This window comes from Corvus hawaiiensis, chromosome Z (assembly GCF_020740725.1).
Source record: "Corvus hawaiiensis isolate bCorHaw1 chromosome Z, bCorHaw1.pri.cur, whole genome shotgun sequence".
Classification (NCBI taxonomy): domain Eukaryota; kingdom Metazoa; phylum Chordata; class Aves; order Passeriformes; family Corvidae; genus Corvus; species Corvus hawaiiensis.
The window spans coordinates 57,291,184-57,310,957 of NC_063255.1; the positions used below are offsets into that span (position 1 = coordinate 57,291,184).

At 41.9% G+C, this 19,774-nt stretch overlaps 1 protein-coding gene across 1 annotated transcript; it reads left to right on the plus strand.

The window, feature by feature from the left end:
- The first annotated feature begins 418 nt into the window (after nt 1-418).
- Nucleotides 419-12,905, plus strand: ARRDC3 (arrestin domain containing 3). The gene is made up of 8 exons (XM_048291921.1): nt 419-916; nt 4,138-4,219; nt 6,726-6,873; nt 8,095-8,197; nt 8,587-8,843; nt 9,239-9,401; nt 10,208-10,362; nt 11,743-12,905. The coding sequence occupies exons 1-8, from the start codon at nt 637-639 to the stop codon at nt 11,797-11,799; spliced, it is 1,245 nt and encodes a 414-aa protein (XP_048147878.1). The 5' UTR covers nt 419-636; the 3' UTR covers nt 11,800-12,905.
- The last annotated feature ends 6,869 nt before the right edge of the window (nt 12,906-19,774 follow it).

Here is a 19,774-nt window from a genome sequence, read left to right on the forward strand (position 1 = left end):
ACATACACACAAGAACAGGATAAAACCAAACCTAAGCAAACAAATGGGAAAGCCCCTAAAAGTAATAAAATCCTACCGACCAACCAAAACCAAACCAAGCAAAATAAAACGAAAAACCAATGACCAACACAACAGAGAATTTGCCAGTTTCAGAACAAGGTCTGTTAAGTGAGGTACAACTTTTATCTCTTTATAGAGGCTGGAATACTGCCATCTTCCTTGGAGCCGCTGACTCCCGTAACAAAGCATCACCGGGCGCTTCCAGCCGAGCCGAGGGGCAGCGCACACCCCCCCACCCGCGCCCCCCAACGCGGCGGGGCCGGGGCTGCCCCGGCGGGGCGGGGCGGGGCGGGCGGGGCGGCGCATGCGCAGCCAGCTTGTTTGTCACACGGCTTATAAGGCGGGGCCGGCGGCGGCGCGGCAGCGCCTTTGTGGGGAGACGCCGTGTCGGCACCAGCGCCGCCCGCGCCGGGGCCGGGGCTCCCCGCCGCCCCCATGAGCCGACTCTAGGGTCCGCGCTGCCGCACCCCTGCGCCCCAGGGGCTCGGGGTTGGTTGTCTTTGGTTCCCCCTTCCCCTTTTTTGTTTGTTTTTTTTTTTTCTTACAGTCTATTTTTGTACACTTTGCTATAAAACCATGGTGCTGGGGAAGGTGAAGAGTCTGACGATAAGCTTTGACTGTCTAAATGACAGCAATGTCCCCGTTTACTCTAGCGGGGATACAGTCTCAGGAAGGGTCAGTCTAGAAGTGACTGGGGAAATTAGAGTGAAATCCCTTAAAATCCATGCGAGGGGACACGCTAAGGTGCGTTGGACTGAATCGAGGAATGCTGGATCCAACACTGCCTATACACAGAACTACACCGAAGAAGTGGAATATTTCAACCATAAAGACATCCTGATCGGCCACGAGAGAGGTAAGGGCTGCCCTTAACTGCTGCTTTATTTTTTATGGAAAAAAAGCACGCATCTTTGTATCTCCCCCGCTTAGCCCTTTCTTTTTTAATGGGTGCATTGGAGAACAGACATGCCCAGGGTCATATCTTGGCGATGGAGTTACAGGAGATGCATTTGCAAAGTACCTGCAAGCAGGACTCCCTTGAACTACTTGCCCTTCTGCATGGCCATTTATTAATAAATTTTTTACTAGTATTTTACCTTTTTTTTTCTCTGTTAACATTCAGTAGGATTTGCCGTTCCGTGGGGAGAACAGCTGTAGAATCACAGTCAGATAGGCACTGGACTTCACTGGCAGAATCCTAATAGCAAATCTTGAAACACAGTGAAAGCATAAAAACTACTTTCTGACACACGCGAGGTTCTCTTGATACTACTGGGGTGATAACACAATGAATTTTTCAGGATGGCTTGTTATTGGTAGATAAAAGAGTCTCCGTGACTTATTTTGACATATCACCACCCTGCGTGTAATTTCTTTCTCATTTCAGTATTACCTCCTCCTGGTAAAAACCTTTCATTACCTTGGGCCGCCCCTTACACTCCGCTCGGCGGTGGGGGTCACCCCGATGTAAAGATGTGTCCGAAAAGCCCTTGATGGGGAGCAAAAGGAGGGGGAGGAGAGAGAGGGGGGAAGTGGTGTTGCGTAATGGGAGCGAGCATCCCTCCCAAAACTGGGGAGATGAGGATGAGGACCTCCTGCTCCCCACTTCCCACCCGTGGTGTCCCCACGAAATGAAGACCCCTTCCCCGGCGGGGTAGAAGCGCCGCGGCCCGGGGGTTCTGTGTGGTTGGTTTTTGTTGGTTTTTTTTTTTCTTTTTCTTTTTTTTTTCCCCCCCCCCCCGAACTTCGCAGCCTTTGTTCGAAGCGGTTCAATCCTGTTTGGGACCGGCTCGGAGGAGGGGGGTGCGCCGCCCGCTTCGCGCAGATTGGCCGCACGCGTCAGGTGGTGGCGATGACTTAATTCCCCAGCGCAAGAAAATAATGTTAAAAACCGGTTATGTAATTTTTTGTGCTGCTTGCCCCGGTTTTTTTCTAAATGTGCATCATATAGCCTGCAGCGATGTGATAGTTCTCCTTCTTTCCGGAAAAAATAAAAAAATGCAATTTTTGATCAGCTCCGGGCCACTCAGCCACTATTCCCGAGCTTAACGCTGTTGCAGAACTCGGGTTTTTTTTTTTTTTTTTTTTTTTTCCTTTTTTTCTTCTTCATGCCTCGCGCACACCGCGCTAACGAGGTGACTTACTTGCGGCTCCCACCCGCCTCCTGCCACCGCCTGAGAAATCACTCGCCCGAGCTTAAGTTCCCGCACCGCTGGACCGCGGGTTCCAAGAGCGTGGCGACAGCAGTGTGCAGACACACAGGAGCCGCCCGTGGCGGGGGGAGCACGCGTGGGAGCGGGCGGGACAAGGGCCCCGCCGAGCCGCTGCCGGCGCCCGGGGCCGTGTTTCAATGACCGCCCCGAGCGCGGAGCCGCGGCCCGGCCGCGCCCCCCGCCGCCCCCTGATTGGCCCGCTGCGGTTTGTTGCCCTGTTGCTAAGGCGATGCCCGCCGCTGATTGGCGGGGCGCTGGCGGCGGGGGTGAGGGCGCAGGTTTCGCTGCCTGCCCCCGGCGGACAGGGGCCGCTCCCCGAGGCGTTTGGCGCGGCACGAAGCCCCTCCGAGAGGGAGGGTGGGGGGACGCGCTGCCCTCAGTCAGGTCCCTGCCGCGTCCCGTCGCCGGTCCCGTCCCCTGAGGGGTCTCGGCGCGGAGCCGGCGGATGCACCGCACGCCGCGTGTGAGAGCGCCGGGGCTGGCGGCGCTCCGCGCGCGCCGGTTCAAGCCGGTCGGCTCCTGCTCCAGCCCGCGCTGATTGACAGCTCAGCACTTGTTTACCGCGGCGTGGCGGGACTGCTGAGCTGGCAGGAAGGGGGGGGAGCCGGGTGGAGAGCAGCCCAGCCACCACCGAAAGCAGCGCTCCCCCCGCTCTCGGGACAAATCAAACGAAAATGAATAAATCGTATTTATTAAAAACACCCCAAACACAAAACAACAGTATAAAAACCCACTCTCACGCCGACACATTGTCTTGCTCTTTCAGCACGTTTTCGTGACCTACACTGGGTAATGTTGCGTGCTGAAGGTGCATTTATTTCCACATCTTACTGCTGCATTTTTTTCTAAATTTTTTTTAAAATTTTGTTTATTTTAAAATTTTTTGGTATTTGCACTGTAGCAAGTAGAGAATCCACGCTTCTGTAGGACAGTAGTAACTTAGAACCCTCCTGCCTGCCTCCGTTAGTGCTTCGGACAGTCACACATAAGCTGTTCCCTTTCATTTTGTCTCACTATATCCCGTTTTATAATTCCAGCCCTTTTTGTGTGCAAGGTGCTCAGTGATTTTTCACTCAACTTCCTATTTTTACCAAGTCAGCGTTTTTTTGGTTCCATGTCAGAATAAACTGCAGTTTTCTTGTGGCATTTCAAGGTGGGCAAGTAATCATGACCATAAACAGGAGTCAGCATTCCTGGCATAAAACCAGCAAGTATCTGAGTCTTGCTGTGTGAGCAAGATCAAGTTAACCTATTAAAAAAAGAAAATTTTAGCTCTAAATAGCATTAATTGGGCAGCTTGCCATTTCTTAAGTCCCTGAATCTCTCTGGTACTTTCTGGGTGGTGGTTGTACAGTCTGACTCGTTTCTCACACGTTTTTTTGTGTGTATGTGTGATTAATGTCTGGACGCTGTTGCCATGCAGGAGCTACAAAGAAGGTGAATTACTAAATTTAATCTTAAGCAGCAGACTTGGTACTGTTAATGCTGGTAAAGAGCCAGCTCTAGTTCTTTCTGACTAGCAGTCAGAGTGGAGAGCAGCATGGTTTCCTTTACAAACCTTGCATGGAGGCCTTGAAATGGCCGCAGTTGAAACTGTGTCAGTATTCAGAGGCAGGATTATAAATTGAAACAAATTAGTCTCTGTTTCTCTGTAAGGCGAAGCTGGCAATCTTGCCTGTCAGCCAGAGTTGTCCCGGCATTCCAGCAGTTAATAACTAACTCACCAGAGACCCTTGTTTCTGGGACATCACATTCTTTGAGTGTTGTAAAGTGTGAGCAAAATTATTTTTTTCTGGAGGAGAAGCCCATGCAATGTATGACATGTGTGCAGGTGGAATAGTGTTTTGGTTTATTTCTCTTTTAGATGATGACAATTCAGAAGAAGGCCTTCACACCATCCATTCAGGAAGGCATGAATATGCATTCAGCTTCGAGCTTCCACAGACGTAAGTATCCACTCATAGTCCTCCACACAGGGGCCTGCTGCCCACCGCCTGACCAAAACTCCTGCTGTGGGTGGAGGGGAAACCTTTTCAATGGTAGTAGGAATTGTGCTCCAACATGCTGTAGAGAACATGATCTTATTAAACTGAAGAGGTTGCTTTTATACTGATGTACACATACTTTATTTTTTTTTTTTAATTTCCACAAAAAAGGAGCTCACTGCTGCCCAGTTGCTCACTTTCTTTTGACCAAGTCCTGTTGACTTACTAGATATTCCAATCTATTACCCCTTCCCAAGAGGAGGGAGAGGAATTTCAGCTGTCACTGGAGTCCTGCAGAGTGGCTGAGATACCTTCTAACTCAGCCATTTACTGGAGCTATGCAGACAAGCAGAACTAGAGATAAGATCCCAGTGGGATTGTTTGGGCTCAGGTCTGGAACAGATGTGGCAAGTTTACTTAGACTTCAACAAAAGAGGAGGTTGTTCTTATTCAGGTAGGATGTATGTACCCAGCCTGGCCATTTATGCAGAAAGTCCCGATGGAAAAAGTTAAGAATGGGTGGATGAAGTAAGAATTCTCCTACCTAATCCCATTGGCTTTAGAAAACAAATGAGTAAGTGCAGAAAAGAACGAGCAGAAGTTTGTTCCAGTAAGATAAAATTGTTGCCCCCTGCTGTCTGAAATACGTGATGTAGACACTGTGGACGTAAGGTTTGTACATAGTAGAGTTACCAATATGGAAATGAGCTAAAGATACAAGTTCCAGTAACATTAAATACACAGGAAAAGAGGGAGTATGAATATGGATGAAAAAAGAGCCTTTGCTGTAAAAGGCAAGTAGCAATCCTTAAAAAAATGATTTGAAAGTCCTTTGAAAGTGACTGAAAAATTGGCAGTTTTATGTGAGTAAGCTCACTGTCTAATATTAAAGTTGTTTATTACAGGTGCTGGTTTTAGCAGAACCTGCAGATGACAAACAGTTTAAGTGAACAGCACAGGGCTTCTACACTGTTTCAGTAGGATTTTCTGTGAAGACCTGTGAACATGGAGATTTTAAAGACAATTTAGCATTCTATGAAAATCTCAATGACAAGAAGTAGTAAGGCCAATACAGATTTTCCCTGTTTCCCTGTTTTTGAGTTGAAAGGCGCATTTAAAAAACCACAAAAAAACCACAAACACAAAATACTAGACACATCAACAAAAATGTTTAGCTTGAAGTGAAACAGCCAGATAGCAAAATATCACAAGCGTTCGTCTTGTTAAACCAGTTTTTAATAATACTGGAAAAACAAAGAGTGATACTAAAAGCCTGAATTTTGATGCTGCCTTCGTACTTGTTATTTTATGTCCATAGAATACTTCCAAAATTGATGTAAGCTTCAGAGCAACAGTGGAAAGATGTGCATCATCCTTACTGATTTTTTCTCTTCTGAATATGGGATGGAAGAAAACACTGAAGTTGGATTAGAAAATTCCTTTAATTGCATTATTAGGGAAAAAACCTAAACATTTCATATATGCAAATAGAGAAGTCAAACCTGTAACTGAAAGAATAATTATAGTAAAGCGCTAGCATGGATAGTATTACTTTCTATGGAAAGTATGGAAATCGTGTTGATTTATTTTAATGTATATATAACAGTGTATTCAGAACATAGTAAAATAGAAAAAAAAACTTAAAGAGAAACTAAGTTACAGAAGACTACTGTTAATTGCAAAGAATTGAACTATAAAGATACTTTACCTTTCATTTTATGCTATTAAAAGTGAAAAAGTCAATGCTCACAGGTCTGGAAAAACTTCTTGCATCATCTTTCCTCCAGCTTCTAAAATAGACTTCCTTGATTTAACAAATTTCAGAATAGTCTTGATGATTTTATGTGTGTTGGTATATAAACATATATGCTTATATATGTACATTCTTAGGTATCAAAAATGTTCTAAGCTGTCTCCTCAGGGTAGAGGAAGATTAGAAGGTGCTCAAAATAGCCTCTCTTCAGAACTCCCAAGTTAGACTATTTACTCTGCTTAAGGTGAACCTAACTACCTAAGTGCTGAGTTACAGCTAAAATAAACCTGATGTTGAGCTACTGACCAAGTAAATAATAGACAATGGTTTACAAAATGCAGTATCCAAAACTATAATTGGTTGATACTAATGGTAATTTTAAATTGGTATTCAAAAGGGCATGCTTTACTCTAGATGTGAAAGTGGCCTCTTAAGCTTAAAGGACATGTGTGCTCTCCTGGCATTTTCTAGTACAATTCTTTAATCGATTCTATAAATCTATGCAAAACTATAGTAGGGTAAATTGGAGATGATTTTTTCTCCCATTTTTAATCTTGAATTTTTCTGAGATGTGGAAATTTTGCAAATAAATTACGCTTCATTAAGTACTACAGTGCATTAAAAATGCAGTTCTGTATACTAATTGCTGACCTGATCAATTGTATCATTAGACAGAAAGACTTTACTCAATTTTGACCTTTGTGTCCTGCACAGACCACTTGCTACCTCATTCGAAGGCAGACATGGCAGTGTGCGCTATTGGGTGAAAGCCGAATTGCATAGGCCTTGGTTTCTACCAGTAAAATTAAAGAAGGAATTTACAGTCTTTGAACATATAGATATCAACACTCCTTCATTACTGGTAAGAATTGACAGAATTACTCATTTTTTGTTTCTGGCATAAAAAATAATAAAGTTTAATAACTGAAACAACATCCATATCTAATTTTACCTAGTACTTATTTGATAATTAGTTAAAAGCCAATTTTCTAAATATTGTTAGTTCAGCAACTTTTTAAGTACTGGTATTTTGAAAGCTATGTTTTCCTGTACTTGGAGTTGCTTCACTTTTAAGATACGTTAAAATGGTTTTGTCAATTTAAATTGATAATACTAAATTGTTAAGTGTGAGTTAGAAGGAAAATTTTGGGAACTGTTCCTCTTTGATTTTGAACGAAGAAGGAACTGTGAAACCTAAAAGAATTAGTGTGACATTGCAAATGTAAAAAATGCAAACTAAATAATGTATTGGTGTGCATAACTGATAATTTTCATATGGACAGTTTTTTACCAATGGGGAGAAATTATCACAATTCTTTATCATGTTTTTCTGAAATGTCATTTCATTAAAATAATTTCAGTATCACAACTGCTTTCAATGAGGATTTAAGTCAGGCCTAGAATTCCATTCCCCCCCCCTCTCTTCTTCAAATTCATCCCCCATGGAGAGGGGAAAAAACCTCAGAATCCATTGAAATAGGTTTCTTGTGTGTATGGGTGAAGAATCAGACCTGCAAAGGGACATTGGCCTAGCACATATTCCATTAAAATCAAAAGACTCTTGATTTGACTTTAATGGGCTTTGGATCAAGTCCTAAATCCTGGTGTCATGTAAAATAACAAAGTCTGTTTGATACAGATGAAACAGGATCATTTTGAAAGAGGAAATAGCAGGAGTCAAGGTTACAGTACTTCAGGTTGGTTATTGTTTCTGAAATAGTGTACTGGAATGACATTCTAGTTTACTGGTAAATTAAAAGCTCTTCAACAATATGGTGGGATATGTAGGCTTATAAAGTGTATCCTTAGCCTATGCTGAATTTATTTATGTATAAAAAACTGTTTTAAATGTAACTAGTATGAAGTGTAGCAAAAAAGCAGTGTTAATGAATATGGAATTAGAATAAAGCTTACAGTTTACATAGTGCAATTTGCTTGAGGTTTCTCTCTAAATGAAACTAGATATGCTTATAAAAATGCACAGAAAGTATATAATCAAAATATTTTTTTGGTGTTCATTAGAACAGATTAAGAGATTCATGGAGCACTCTATTAAATGGAAAATACTGTTCTTTTCTTACAGTCACCCCAAGCAGGCACAAAAGAAAAAACTCTCTGTTGTTGGTTTTGTACCTCAGGCCCAATATCCTTAAGTGCCAAAATTGAAAGGAAGGGCTACACCCCAGGTACGTAACAGAAGTAATTATAGGAAATGTTTTTCCTTCCCTTTTAAAATGACAGTTTGTACTTAGCTTCTGTTATATAAAAGAAATACTTAAACTATTCTTACCATTTTTGTCTGCATTCATCTGTCTTGCTATTTTAAGCTACTAATTTTGTTAGCTTGCTGTGTCTCCAGATTGTTAAAGGACATTTGCTTTTATTGGGCCTGTGCAGTTTTCTGTTAGATTTACCTTATGGTGACCTTACTCCTGCTAGCATCAGTGGATGTTGTTAAAAGTGTAGATCATTGCTAGCAGCGTCCAGAGCCACATAACAATACACAGTATGTGGCAATTTGCTTCAGTTGCCTTGCAAATATATAGAAAAAAAAAGAAATTTTGCTTTGTTTCAGGTGAATCAATTCAGATCTTTGCTGAGATTGAGAACTGCTCTTCCCGTGTGGTGGTGCCAAAGGCAGCCATTTACCAAACACAGGCATTTTATGCCAAAGGGAAAATGAAGGAAGTCAAACAGCTTGTTGCCAACCTGCGTGGGGAATCCTTGTCATCTGGCAAAACAGAAACCTGGAATGGCAAACAGTTGAAAATTCCACCTGTTTCTCCTTCAATCCTTGACTGTAGTATAATCCGTGTGGAGTATTCACTGATGGTATGTTGGGTTGTTTCATTCGAGTATGAGTAGTTTCCATGATTCCTTGCAAATTGTTAACAAAGCTTTGTGAACTGCTAACTAGTTACAAAAGAAATACATAGCTTAGCATTAGGTCTCCTGACAAGAATTTTCTTAAGTAAATTCAGTTTAAATCTTGCGTGTTCTAAATATATGTGTTACGAGTAGGTGACATTTCCATGTGAGGACTTCTGTTAAGAATATAGAGCTGCCTTTGACTTGGAGGGCTTTTTGTATCCATAGGGACATTGGCTCTGAAACAAACAAAAAGAAATTTCAGCCTTGTGAAAAATTCCATGGGTGGAGATTTTAGTCTAATAATTATGAAGTGCTCATACAAAACTGTTTTTAATCTATACTTCATGTTGTTTTAGGTATATGTGGATATTCCTGGTGCCATGGATTTATTCCTTAACTTACCGCTGGTCATTGGCACCATTCCTCTACACCCGTTTGGTAGCAGAACATCAAGTGTAAGCAGCCAGTGTAGCATGAACATGAATTGGCTTGGTCTGACACTGCCTGAAAGACCAGAAGGTAACCTGACAAAACAAGTCTGTTTTGATTTTTGTGTGCTTCATTCATTGCTGTCACGCAAGCAGGCACAAATTACCTCCTTCATAATAAAGCCCACAGAAAATCCCTTGAGGATGTTTCCTTGCTATCTGCTTGCTCTCTGTAGAAGAACAGAGTTGGCCTCCTTGCCTTCCTCTCTAAGGTACGAGCAGGGCAACCCAGCTGCTTGGAAGCTGGTGCAAGTGAAAGCACAGAATGCCATTGTACCTGGGCAGAATTAATTCTGCCTCCAGTATCCCAACTGTGTCCTCGGTTGTAAGGCATTGTAACCTACCAAACTAGCAGTTAAGGTGACTTTTAGCAACCTTAGTAGCCAAGACTTTGTGAAATGGTAATATAATTCATCTCAGTGGGAATCTCTTGTCAAAGGAGAAACTCTGTAGCTTCTTTACTCTTTTTGCATATAAACATCTGGGGGTTTTAATGTACAAATCCCAGACTCTGATGGTGGAATCCAGAAGAATGCAATGTTTTTTCATTACTGCCTGTAAGAGAAATTCAGTATTGTGAGTGTGCTTTAAATTTGAAGGTGATAGTTAGGCCACAATACACAATGGTCAGTCTGCTCTTGGATTGGAGCATAGTCTTAAAATAAGCTATAATAGTCTACCATTTCTTTCGTGTTCAATAACTGTGGAAAAACGACTGAAGTAATTTATCTAGCTGCTGGTGCATTTTACGATATAAAAGTTTAATATTCATCATGTTACATGTTTTGACGTACATAAGAACTTGTTGTTCGAACTGCGTGTGCCTTTTCCCTGCAGCACCTCCCAGCTATGCAGAAGTGGTTACGGAGGAACAACGGCAGTCAAGCCTTGCACCCTTAGGTGCTTGTGATGACTTTGAGAGAGCGCTTCCAGGGCCACTGTTTGCATACATCCAGGAGTTTCGTTTTCTGCCTCCACCCCTCTATTCAGAAGTAGGTACCTCAGAATTTAATGAAGAATTCACTGTTTCTCTGAATTCTGTCATGTGTAATAAATGTAGGAAACTGTTTCTACTTTATGAAAACCAGGACAAATAATCAAAAATATGAAAAGGGGAAAAGGTAACTTAGTTTTAGCAAAGTGCAGGAAAATCAATCAAAAAGTTTCCAGGATTCTTCACTATTCTAATGCTTTGTAGAAATTCCAAAACTATTTTGCATCCTCTGGGCAACTTTACTAAAGTTATATTGCATTATACATGTAATACATCACATTGGTGAATACCAACATTTTTCACCTCTACTTTCTAAAAGTACTGTGTATTTTTTGTTCTTTGTATGTATTACTTTCAGAATTCCCATGTAGAGAAGTTACAAAGCTACTTTTTCTGGCTTAGGTTTCTGTAAATGCACAGTTCAAACATTTCTGCCTGCAAGTTTAGTTCTGTGGAAGTCACTCAATAACTGGGACACAAGTTTAGGCTTCAGAAGCTTCAAAAGCCATACTCATATTTTTCAGGGAAAAGCAGTAGTATAGGACAAAATAGAATAGTGTCTTTTGGCTAAATCTTGCCTGGATACACTCCCTCTTGATTTTTTCTTTTCCTCTTGAAACACTTAAGCTGCTAGTGAGTGAGTGGGTTTTTGTGTCTTGTTTGTGGACTCTTCTGTAACGTAAACCAAGAGTACAACTCAGGCCCTTTCAATTTAGGTAGGTACTCTAAAGATTTAGAAATAAGCTTTTCCTTTGTTCTAAAAATGGCTTTATAAAATTAACTGACCAAACTCTGTAGTGTTCACTTAAATTATACTTCTATCCAGTTTTGGAGACCTAAGTTAGCATGTTCTTCACCTCCTTCCTTTTGGTGAAAGGAAGAAGATGTAATGTGTTGAACACATGAATTTTTAAGACATTTCATGGGGTTATTCAGGAGTCATTACTTACAAATTAAGTAGAAGAACTTTTTACTAACAATTCTGTGCCTTTTTAAGTAAAATGTCTTCTGACATAGATTTAGTAGTTTAAGTTACATGTTCAGTGATGAGTAAGGTTGTCTTCTTAGTATACAATAAATAATTTAAAAAATTTGTGCTGCTATAGCAGGTTTGTTTCAATTTTTTTATTACATCTTCGTCTTATCCTTAAGCTACCATCAACTTGTAGTTTGAAATATTTCACTACACTTAGTAATTTTCAATTCAAAGTTTTATCTAATTTCTGGAGATATTTCAGTTACTTGAATAACATTTGGATTGGGAATACCATTTATCTCTGTCTTGGACGTAAAAATTTTGGTATTTGGATTGGTTTATTTTCTAGCAATCAGTTCTAAGAATACCTTGGGTTGTTGTGTTTTTACCTCTTTTGTTTAGATTGATCCAAACCCAGATCAGCCCGCAGATGACAGACCGTCTTGCCCCTCTCGTTGAAGGAATCCATAAGAAGCTGACTCGACTTGGGTTTTGAATCATACCTGCCATGTTGAAGGTCAAGGCATCATAGTGGAGACACACTTTCAAAGAAAGTGGGTTTGCTCTTGCCTGTGTGGTGAAAAAATGAAAACAACCTGTGATCATGCTTTGAAGCCTACAGTAACACTGTAGGACTGCTCCACATGCTTGAAGAACTGAGCTTTCCCCCCTCCCTCTTAAATACTGGCACATACTAGGAGCAGCCTTACTAACCTACAGTCATGTGTGTCCAGCCACTCAAACCACATTAAGAGAGGTTTGGCTTCCTCTTACAGTTTGGAAATTTGCACATGCTTATTGCTTACATTGTGCGGTTCAGTGTCACTACAGCTTTTTCTCATTTATGCCAGACATTTGTTATCCCCTTCTTATTTTTTGTGGTCCGCACAATAAGGAGCAAAAGAAAGCTTTGACAAAAAAGAAACAAAAAAAACCCCAACAGCAACAGACTTTGACAAATGCACTGACTTCTCTTTTTTTTTTTTTTTAATTTAATGTAGCCTGGACTTTACCTGCGTATGCACATGCTCAGAATTGTCCTAGTAGGCTGATCGTGTATCACCTCTTCAGCTTGGATCCTATTGTGGATTTATTTACAAACATCAAATGCCTTCAAGCCAATCCTTCTTGCTGTATGTTTTGCAGCCTACTGTAGTAGATCAGCAACAGATATGGGGATAGGGTGGGAGGGTAAAGAATTAATAGAAAGAAACTAATAGACTTCATCAAGATTGTATACTTTCTTGATTTCTTTTAAGAATTTGTTGCCTTTCTACTATTATCGCAAAGCAGCATTTTGTTACAGACTGCCTAAAAATCACTTAATCTCAGGTGAACTCATCACTTGCCAAACTGTTGGGATGCTATTTGTTTTTTTATGTTGCACTGTTGAGTTAGTTCTTTTTTTGTTTTGTGTTTGTGTTTTGTTTTTATTCTTTACTTGAGAGGGAGATTTGGAATAGGGACATACACAAAAGTTACAAAACCCACCTCATTCCCATTTCTCTTTCTACGTTACAAAAAGAGATGTGCAAGTTGTGAAGCTCTAAAAAAAAAAAAAAGGCGCAAATGAAAGCAGCACCAGCAGACACCAGCTGTCCTTCAAAAGAATTTTAAAAGGAAGTAGTCATACACTGTCGAGATGCACAGACAGATCAATATCTCAAGTAGCAGGGATAGGAAGGGAAAGTAAATTTATTTTTATATATAGCTACTTAATCACCAAAAATTTATATGTAATGAGTCTAGTAGAAAGTATATTTCAAACCGCAGGAAAAGCTCATACTATGCTAAGAGCTCAGTTTGTGCACTTTGTATTACCTTCAGGGTTTATGATACCGTACAAGATAAATATAATTAAAGTGGGGAAGATCAGTGTTACCATCCGTGCTTAAATATGAGTTAGCTGGAATTGCTTCAATGACTGCATCTCCTGTGGCACTCTAAAGGGCTTTAAAACAAAACAGTGAATTTTACCATGTATTCATACAGAATGCAAGAAACTATATGGAAAGAGCACTTGTCCTTGAGTATGCCCCAGGAAAAAGAGTGCAATGGAGCCATTACCTGTGCTAACAAATACCAGCACTTATATGTTAGAGATGTACAATGGAAGTCAACTTTGTTTTTCAGAAACCATGTAACACAGATCACTGACAAAGGGACACTCTTCTGGTCTTGACGACTTAAACAAATCAAGATTTAATCCATCAAACACCTGTCTCCTTGTGCAATAAAAAAGCTCAGAAGAGAGTGGGAGAGGGGAGGCTGGTGTTTCTGCATGGTGCTGATTATTAAAAACTTCTGCCTTGTTTTTAAGGCTTCATAAATGCAACAAAATAGGCTTTTCCATAAGTGGCCTTTATGAGAACATGAAAGATCATTCATGTTTAAAAAATGACAACAGGGTGATAAAATATAAATGAGTCGCGTTTTAAGTGATTCAGTTAAAAGGCTGGGGCTTTGAGCGGGAATATTGGCAAGAAGGAAATTGGATTATATTACTAGGCCAATTTTGTGGATGTCCCTTCCCTCTACCCTCTTCAACCAAACAATTTTTAAAGCTGATGGGATCGTTGGTATAAAAGGGCATTTGGTGGTTTTACTTTTTTTTTCCTTTTTTGTTATTTTAACAGACTAGGGAACAATTGCTGATACACATAGCATAGCATTAAAGTACTTACCACAATAGAATGGAAAATTGCATATGAGGCAAGATTGACCAATATCGTAGTAATTGACTTGGCATCACAGCCTTTGTGATTAGAACGAAAAATTGTATTAGCTTATTACAGCTGGTGGTGGGGTCCGTGGCTGTGACCCAGGAAGAGATGACCGGTCCAGGGAGATGGTCCCGAAAGGAATCGCCTGCCCGAAGTCCGGTGTCTTCCTCTCAGCTGCTGGCAGAGGAGCCCTTGCAGAAGCTGTCAGCTCTTTAGTGATATCAGCTCGTGATTTCAGCTCAGCTCTGCAGGGCAGCCTCTAGGCCAAACCAGACCGGAGAGAGAGACGAGAGACCCGTATGGCTGGTTCCGCACGAAGGTAGCTTTATTGTGGGTCCCCTCCGGCGAAGGGAAGGCCAGGGACGAGCTCACTCCTCTACAGAGGCGAACTGGTCTTTTATAGGGATACAGGGGATCAGCAAGGGGACCAATGGATTACAGAGGGTCTGGGATAGACCAGTGGGTTACAGAATGATCTCCATAGGGTCTCCCAAAGGATTGTGGGTCTACTTTTCCTCACCATGACTCCAAAGTCCTTTCCAGGGAGTCCTGCTGGGCGATTGCGAAATCTCTTATCTCAGCAGACATCCCTCCCGGGCAGTGGCTGGGCATATCCCACATTAGCTTATCAAATAAAGACTTCCAGTTTAAATCACATTGTTACTCAGAGGCATTACTCTTCCACAAGTATTGGTCAATTCTCAGCATTATAAAACTTGACGTTCACAGTTTTAGCCCAGTATTTGATAGAGAATTCTGAACTGAATTAGGAAAAAGTAAGTAAAATCCAAACATTAGAGAAACAAAGTGCAATATTAAATGTTTGCTTTATAGATTATATTCTATGGCTGTTTGTACTTTTTTTTTGTTTTTAGTTTTGGTGCTGAATATGTCCTTGTAGACTCTTGTTTTAAGAAAACTATGTGGAAGACAGTTTAATTTTTCCTATTGCTCTTCCTTGTGGAAAATAAACTTTTTTTAAAAAATTTAAATGTTTTATCTATGCATGAAAGAAAAACCACAAGTATCACATAGTACAGGAACTTACTGCAGGAAAACATGTATTGCTTATCTTAAACAGTAGAGAAGAGCTATTTCTAGAACTATACCACAGAGTACCACAGGAGTCTAGTTTTGGGATCCTCAGTCTCTTACATCAGTGAGCTCATGGGGCCAGGTCCCAGATGGGAAATGCCTTTTTAGGACTCTGTATCATGTTACAGCTGTAGTGACCCTATTCTGAGGTGTCTGGTCCTTTCCCTGAGAACATGACACAAATTTTGGGGGGATAGGAGGAAATTAGGGAGTGACTTCGAAGGTCTGTTTTGCAGATGGGACTTCAACATGAGGTTTATTGACTTGGGTTGTAGAAGGTCCTTTGCTCTTCCCTTGACAGTAAGCAGATGTCAGAATGTCATCCTGTGCCCTGTGCAGTGTTGCTGAGTCTCCCTAGTGTGCCAGCAGCGTGGCAGTGCCACTGCATGTCCTTTAGGCTGTGCACAGGCAAAATGGATTGTCACCATCCTTCAGGATCAGCATGCCATTTGACCTGTGAGGGGCTGGCCTGCGCTGTTCCTCTCCATTGGTGTTTGGGGTACTGGGCCACTGTGTTTCCACAGTACTGTATCTTCACTTCAGTGATGCAGCTGCTAATGTGGGCAACACAGACACTGATCCAACACCCTACATTATACAAACAATAGGACCTCCCTCTCTGAAACAGAGCATTTCAGCCAGCTTAATTTTGAGTTTGTTTTTCGTGAAGAATGCAGACATTCTTCAGACAGACTTTCCCTCCCTATTAATAACACTGTTAGTTTTTGCCTAAGTTCTGGTTGAAACCAGTAAGAAACATGAAGGTTGGTTGTCATTTTGCTAATCTGCTTGGAGATCTGTTAGTGTTTAATCTCTACTAGCGAAGAAGGGCCATGCAGCTGTTCACTAACCTCCCCACCAGTGGGTTGGGAAAGAGACTCTTCCAGAGGAGTCAAGTGAGAAGGTTGAGATAAAGACAGTTCAATAAAGCAAAAGCCACAGACACAAAGCAAACCAAGGAATTCATTCCCCATTTCCAGTGGACAGTCTTGTGTTCAGCCATCCCCAGGAAAGCAGCACTCCGTCATGCCTTAGTGGTGACTTGGGAAGACAAACTCCATTACTCTAAATGCTCTACCACTTCCTTCTTCCCCCAGCTCTATATGCTGACCATGGCACCATATGTCCTAGAATATCCCTGTGGTCAACGAGGGATCAGCTGTACCATCTGTGTCCCCTCCCAGCTCCTTGTGTAGCCCACTCACTGGTGGGGTGATTGAAGGAGCAGGAAACACCTTGATGCTTTGTGAGCTCTGCCCAGCAGTAACTAGAACTCTTAATCTGTCATGTCAATGCTGCTTTCTGTGCAAATCTGAAGCACATCCCTGTCATAGCTAACTGTGACAGAAATACCCCAGTCAAAACTGGAACAAACTCCTTCCTACCTGAGTGACTTTTTTTTTTTTTTTTTTAGTACCTGCACAACCCTTCTTAGGGGTTTCTAATGCTATGTGGCAGGGTTAGAATTTAAATTAGCACCATTAAAGGGACACTCTTCTAGCAGTTCTGTTCAACATTTTGAAATCCTGCCATTTTAGACCAGCACTAACAAATTTAGCTGTATTGTCAGTGTTATTATAAATTTGGAAGTTATCAAAGTTTTGAGATCTGATTTTTTAAATGGAGCTGTTTCTTATTTCTTTATATAAATACCTGAGTGTACGTACATAAGTCTGCTACACCAGGATGTAAAACTAATGGCTCTTCCACTCTTCCATTAAAGTGTACAGAGCAGCAGCAGGTTACAATTTCTTAAGCACTCGAGCTTTGAGAGGCAATGCTGCAATATGGATCTGTGGATACAGATATGCAGCTAGCGAGAATTTCTCTTGCTTCTTTCCAGTCCCGTAGATATTTTTCTCTCTCATGGAAGATACTAGTAGAGTTCTAAAAGCTGTGAACACCTGCGACCTTGCAAAGCTTTGTTTATGGTACAGTTGAAAAATATTTTGACAGTGGATGTTTTAGGATTTTAGCCAATCAATTAGCAGATCCTTTGACCAATTAGACTATGAAGAAAAAAGTCTATAAAAGAGTTGTAAAATAATTAAATAAAGGAATCTTGCTGCACAATTCCTGCCTGCTGGATCTCTCTTCTCCTCCCTACCACTGCAGGATACCGTGATATGGATCAATATATTTTCTGGGAATTAGCTAGTTGAAACAGGTACCTAGTACTTTTTAACCCCTTTCTAGATTTGAGCCTTCCTGTGTTATACAGAAATGGACCACTACCTCACCATGATCTTCATCCACCTTACCTTTCCAAAGCACAGCTACAAAGCATGAAGTCCAGCTACAGCAGTGAAGAAGGGTCTCCAGAAGTAGCCTGTGAAGCTGGGCAGCAACCCAGCAATGTTTTTCTGCAGGAAAACATCTGCAGATGCTGCTCATCGGAACCAATTCCTGTGACTAGGTGCACGGCTATAGGCAACTCTTGCAGAGAGACAAATGTCCAGCGGAGATTTTCCTGCATGAGGACAGCTGCTCCTGGGGCCATAGAGGCCAGACATCTCACATGTTTTGGATTTTGTGTGGAGTCCGCATTCAGAGATCCACAGACATGTTAGGAGTTACCAGAATTTCTACTGTATGACCATTACTGTGGATTTCAGATCCTGGATTTTGATGTTATTAGTGAAAGTCACTTGCAAAGGCACATTGTCAGGCACATTCCACCTTGCACTCCAGATCATATCCTAGAAACAGGAGGAAAGTAACCTGTATCTTCTCCCAGAAATCATTCACTCCTGGAACTCCACCTGGATACAGCGTGCTATTTTTAGAGCTGGATCTCCCTATCTCCCAACCTAGTGGATGTTACAACAGAGGAGTAGCTTCTGAGTAAAGTCCAAGTGCTGCCATGAAATCCAAGTTGAACAGTGTACCTTTCACCTAGTACAATCTTCTAACGCAAGATTCGGAGTTCAGAAGGACACTGCCTGTTGAGTTTGCTTTAGGCATCTTGCCTGAAATGTTTGTCATATTTGGATGACAGACAACTACCTGGATCAGAGGAGAGTGCTAAATATAACATAAAAATTGAATTATTTAGATGTGTTTTAAGGGGGAGAGGAATGTACAATTAAAAAATTAAAAAACACATTCAGAAAGCGTCACCGTGACCGCTGCTGACCACTGCCCAGGCTAGCTCCAGCGGTGTGCGGCAGGAGTGGGGAGCAGCTGGACGCATGGAGCTTTAAGGCTGCTCCTCTGAAGCCTCTGCTCCAGGCACTGCTAAGGCTCCAGCCTGCTAAGGCTCCAGACACTGCGGCAGTCAACAGCCCTCGAGGAAGGGAAAGATAAAAAGTAGCGTGGAGGCTTGCCACGGGAGGTAATGCAAGTTTATTGGAGGGTATCCACAGAGAACAAGCCCAGATCAGCTCTTGGTAACAATTTATAAAGGAAGGCGTTACAACGGGGATGGCTTGACAGGGGACCAATAGGGGTCTTTAGGGGAGGGATGTGGACAGGGATAGACATTCATATGGGCCAATAGTCTCAAGGGGTGGAGGGAAAGGGGTCACATGCCCCAATGGGGAGTCAAGATTTAGGGAATTTCCAAGAGGGGAGGTATCCAAGGGGGCAGGGTCTCGGGAGATTGACAAGGACCATATAAGGATAAACCGGGAGGGCTGTGATGGACACCGAACTTTCCGGAACAACGGGAGGGGTTTGGGTGATTGATAGGGAAAGAGCCAGAACATAGGGGAGGGGATAACCACATTGGGAGCACCAGAGGAGCGGCTTGGATCTGGGGCAAACCAACTGGGAGTAGGAGTGGGGAAGGTAGAGACGAACCATCGGGGTACAGAGAACATATGAAAATACAATAAAAACACCACATCACCACAAGAAAGTTAGCCTGGCACTATGTGATAATTCTCTGCTACTCCTGTAGTCCAATCTGACGTCTTATACAGGAAAATCTCAGCGCTCTCTCTAAGACAGTGCATTCCATCTACCATGAGCAGCTCTCTGCATGATCTTCTGTTGGGGCACTGAGGGTAACAACCAAGTACACAATGTTTCCTCTTGCTCCCATATGTCACTACCAAGAGTCTATCGTCTTCCATCATAAAGATTTAGCCTCTCCAGGCTAAAGCATGCCTTTGACTCACCAACTCTGCACAAGATGCTTTGTCATGGAGAGGCCACAACCTGTTACTTGTGTATTGGTGTAGTAAATGTAATTTCTAAAATGAGCTGATGAATGTGATGCCATTCTTTCTCAAAGGAGACATGATACTTTTGTTTTCAGCTGAAGAGTAGGTTGGAGCATAGGAGGAGGGGAAAAATTATTGCAAAACCTAGTTATTATTTACCTGAAAAGTAATTTCCCAGGCTAAAAAAGGCCTTGCTGTGATGGGACAGCCTTAAATTAAAATGAAACTCCCCACTGGAGATGGTCAATACTCAAGGCAAAGCTGTCATTGTTGCCCATCAGCTAAGAAACAGAATTTAAGAATACTTTCTTAAGGTAAAAGGTGTCGAGTATTCACTAGGTAATGACTTCTGATTAATAAATTGCTTTTTTATCATTTACGCTCTTGCTTGGGGTGTCTACCCGAAGTCAGCTGAAGTCTGTTTACACCAGTCCATTTCTTCTATAATTA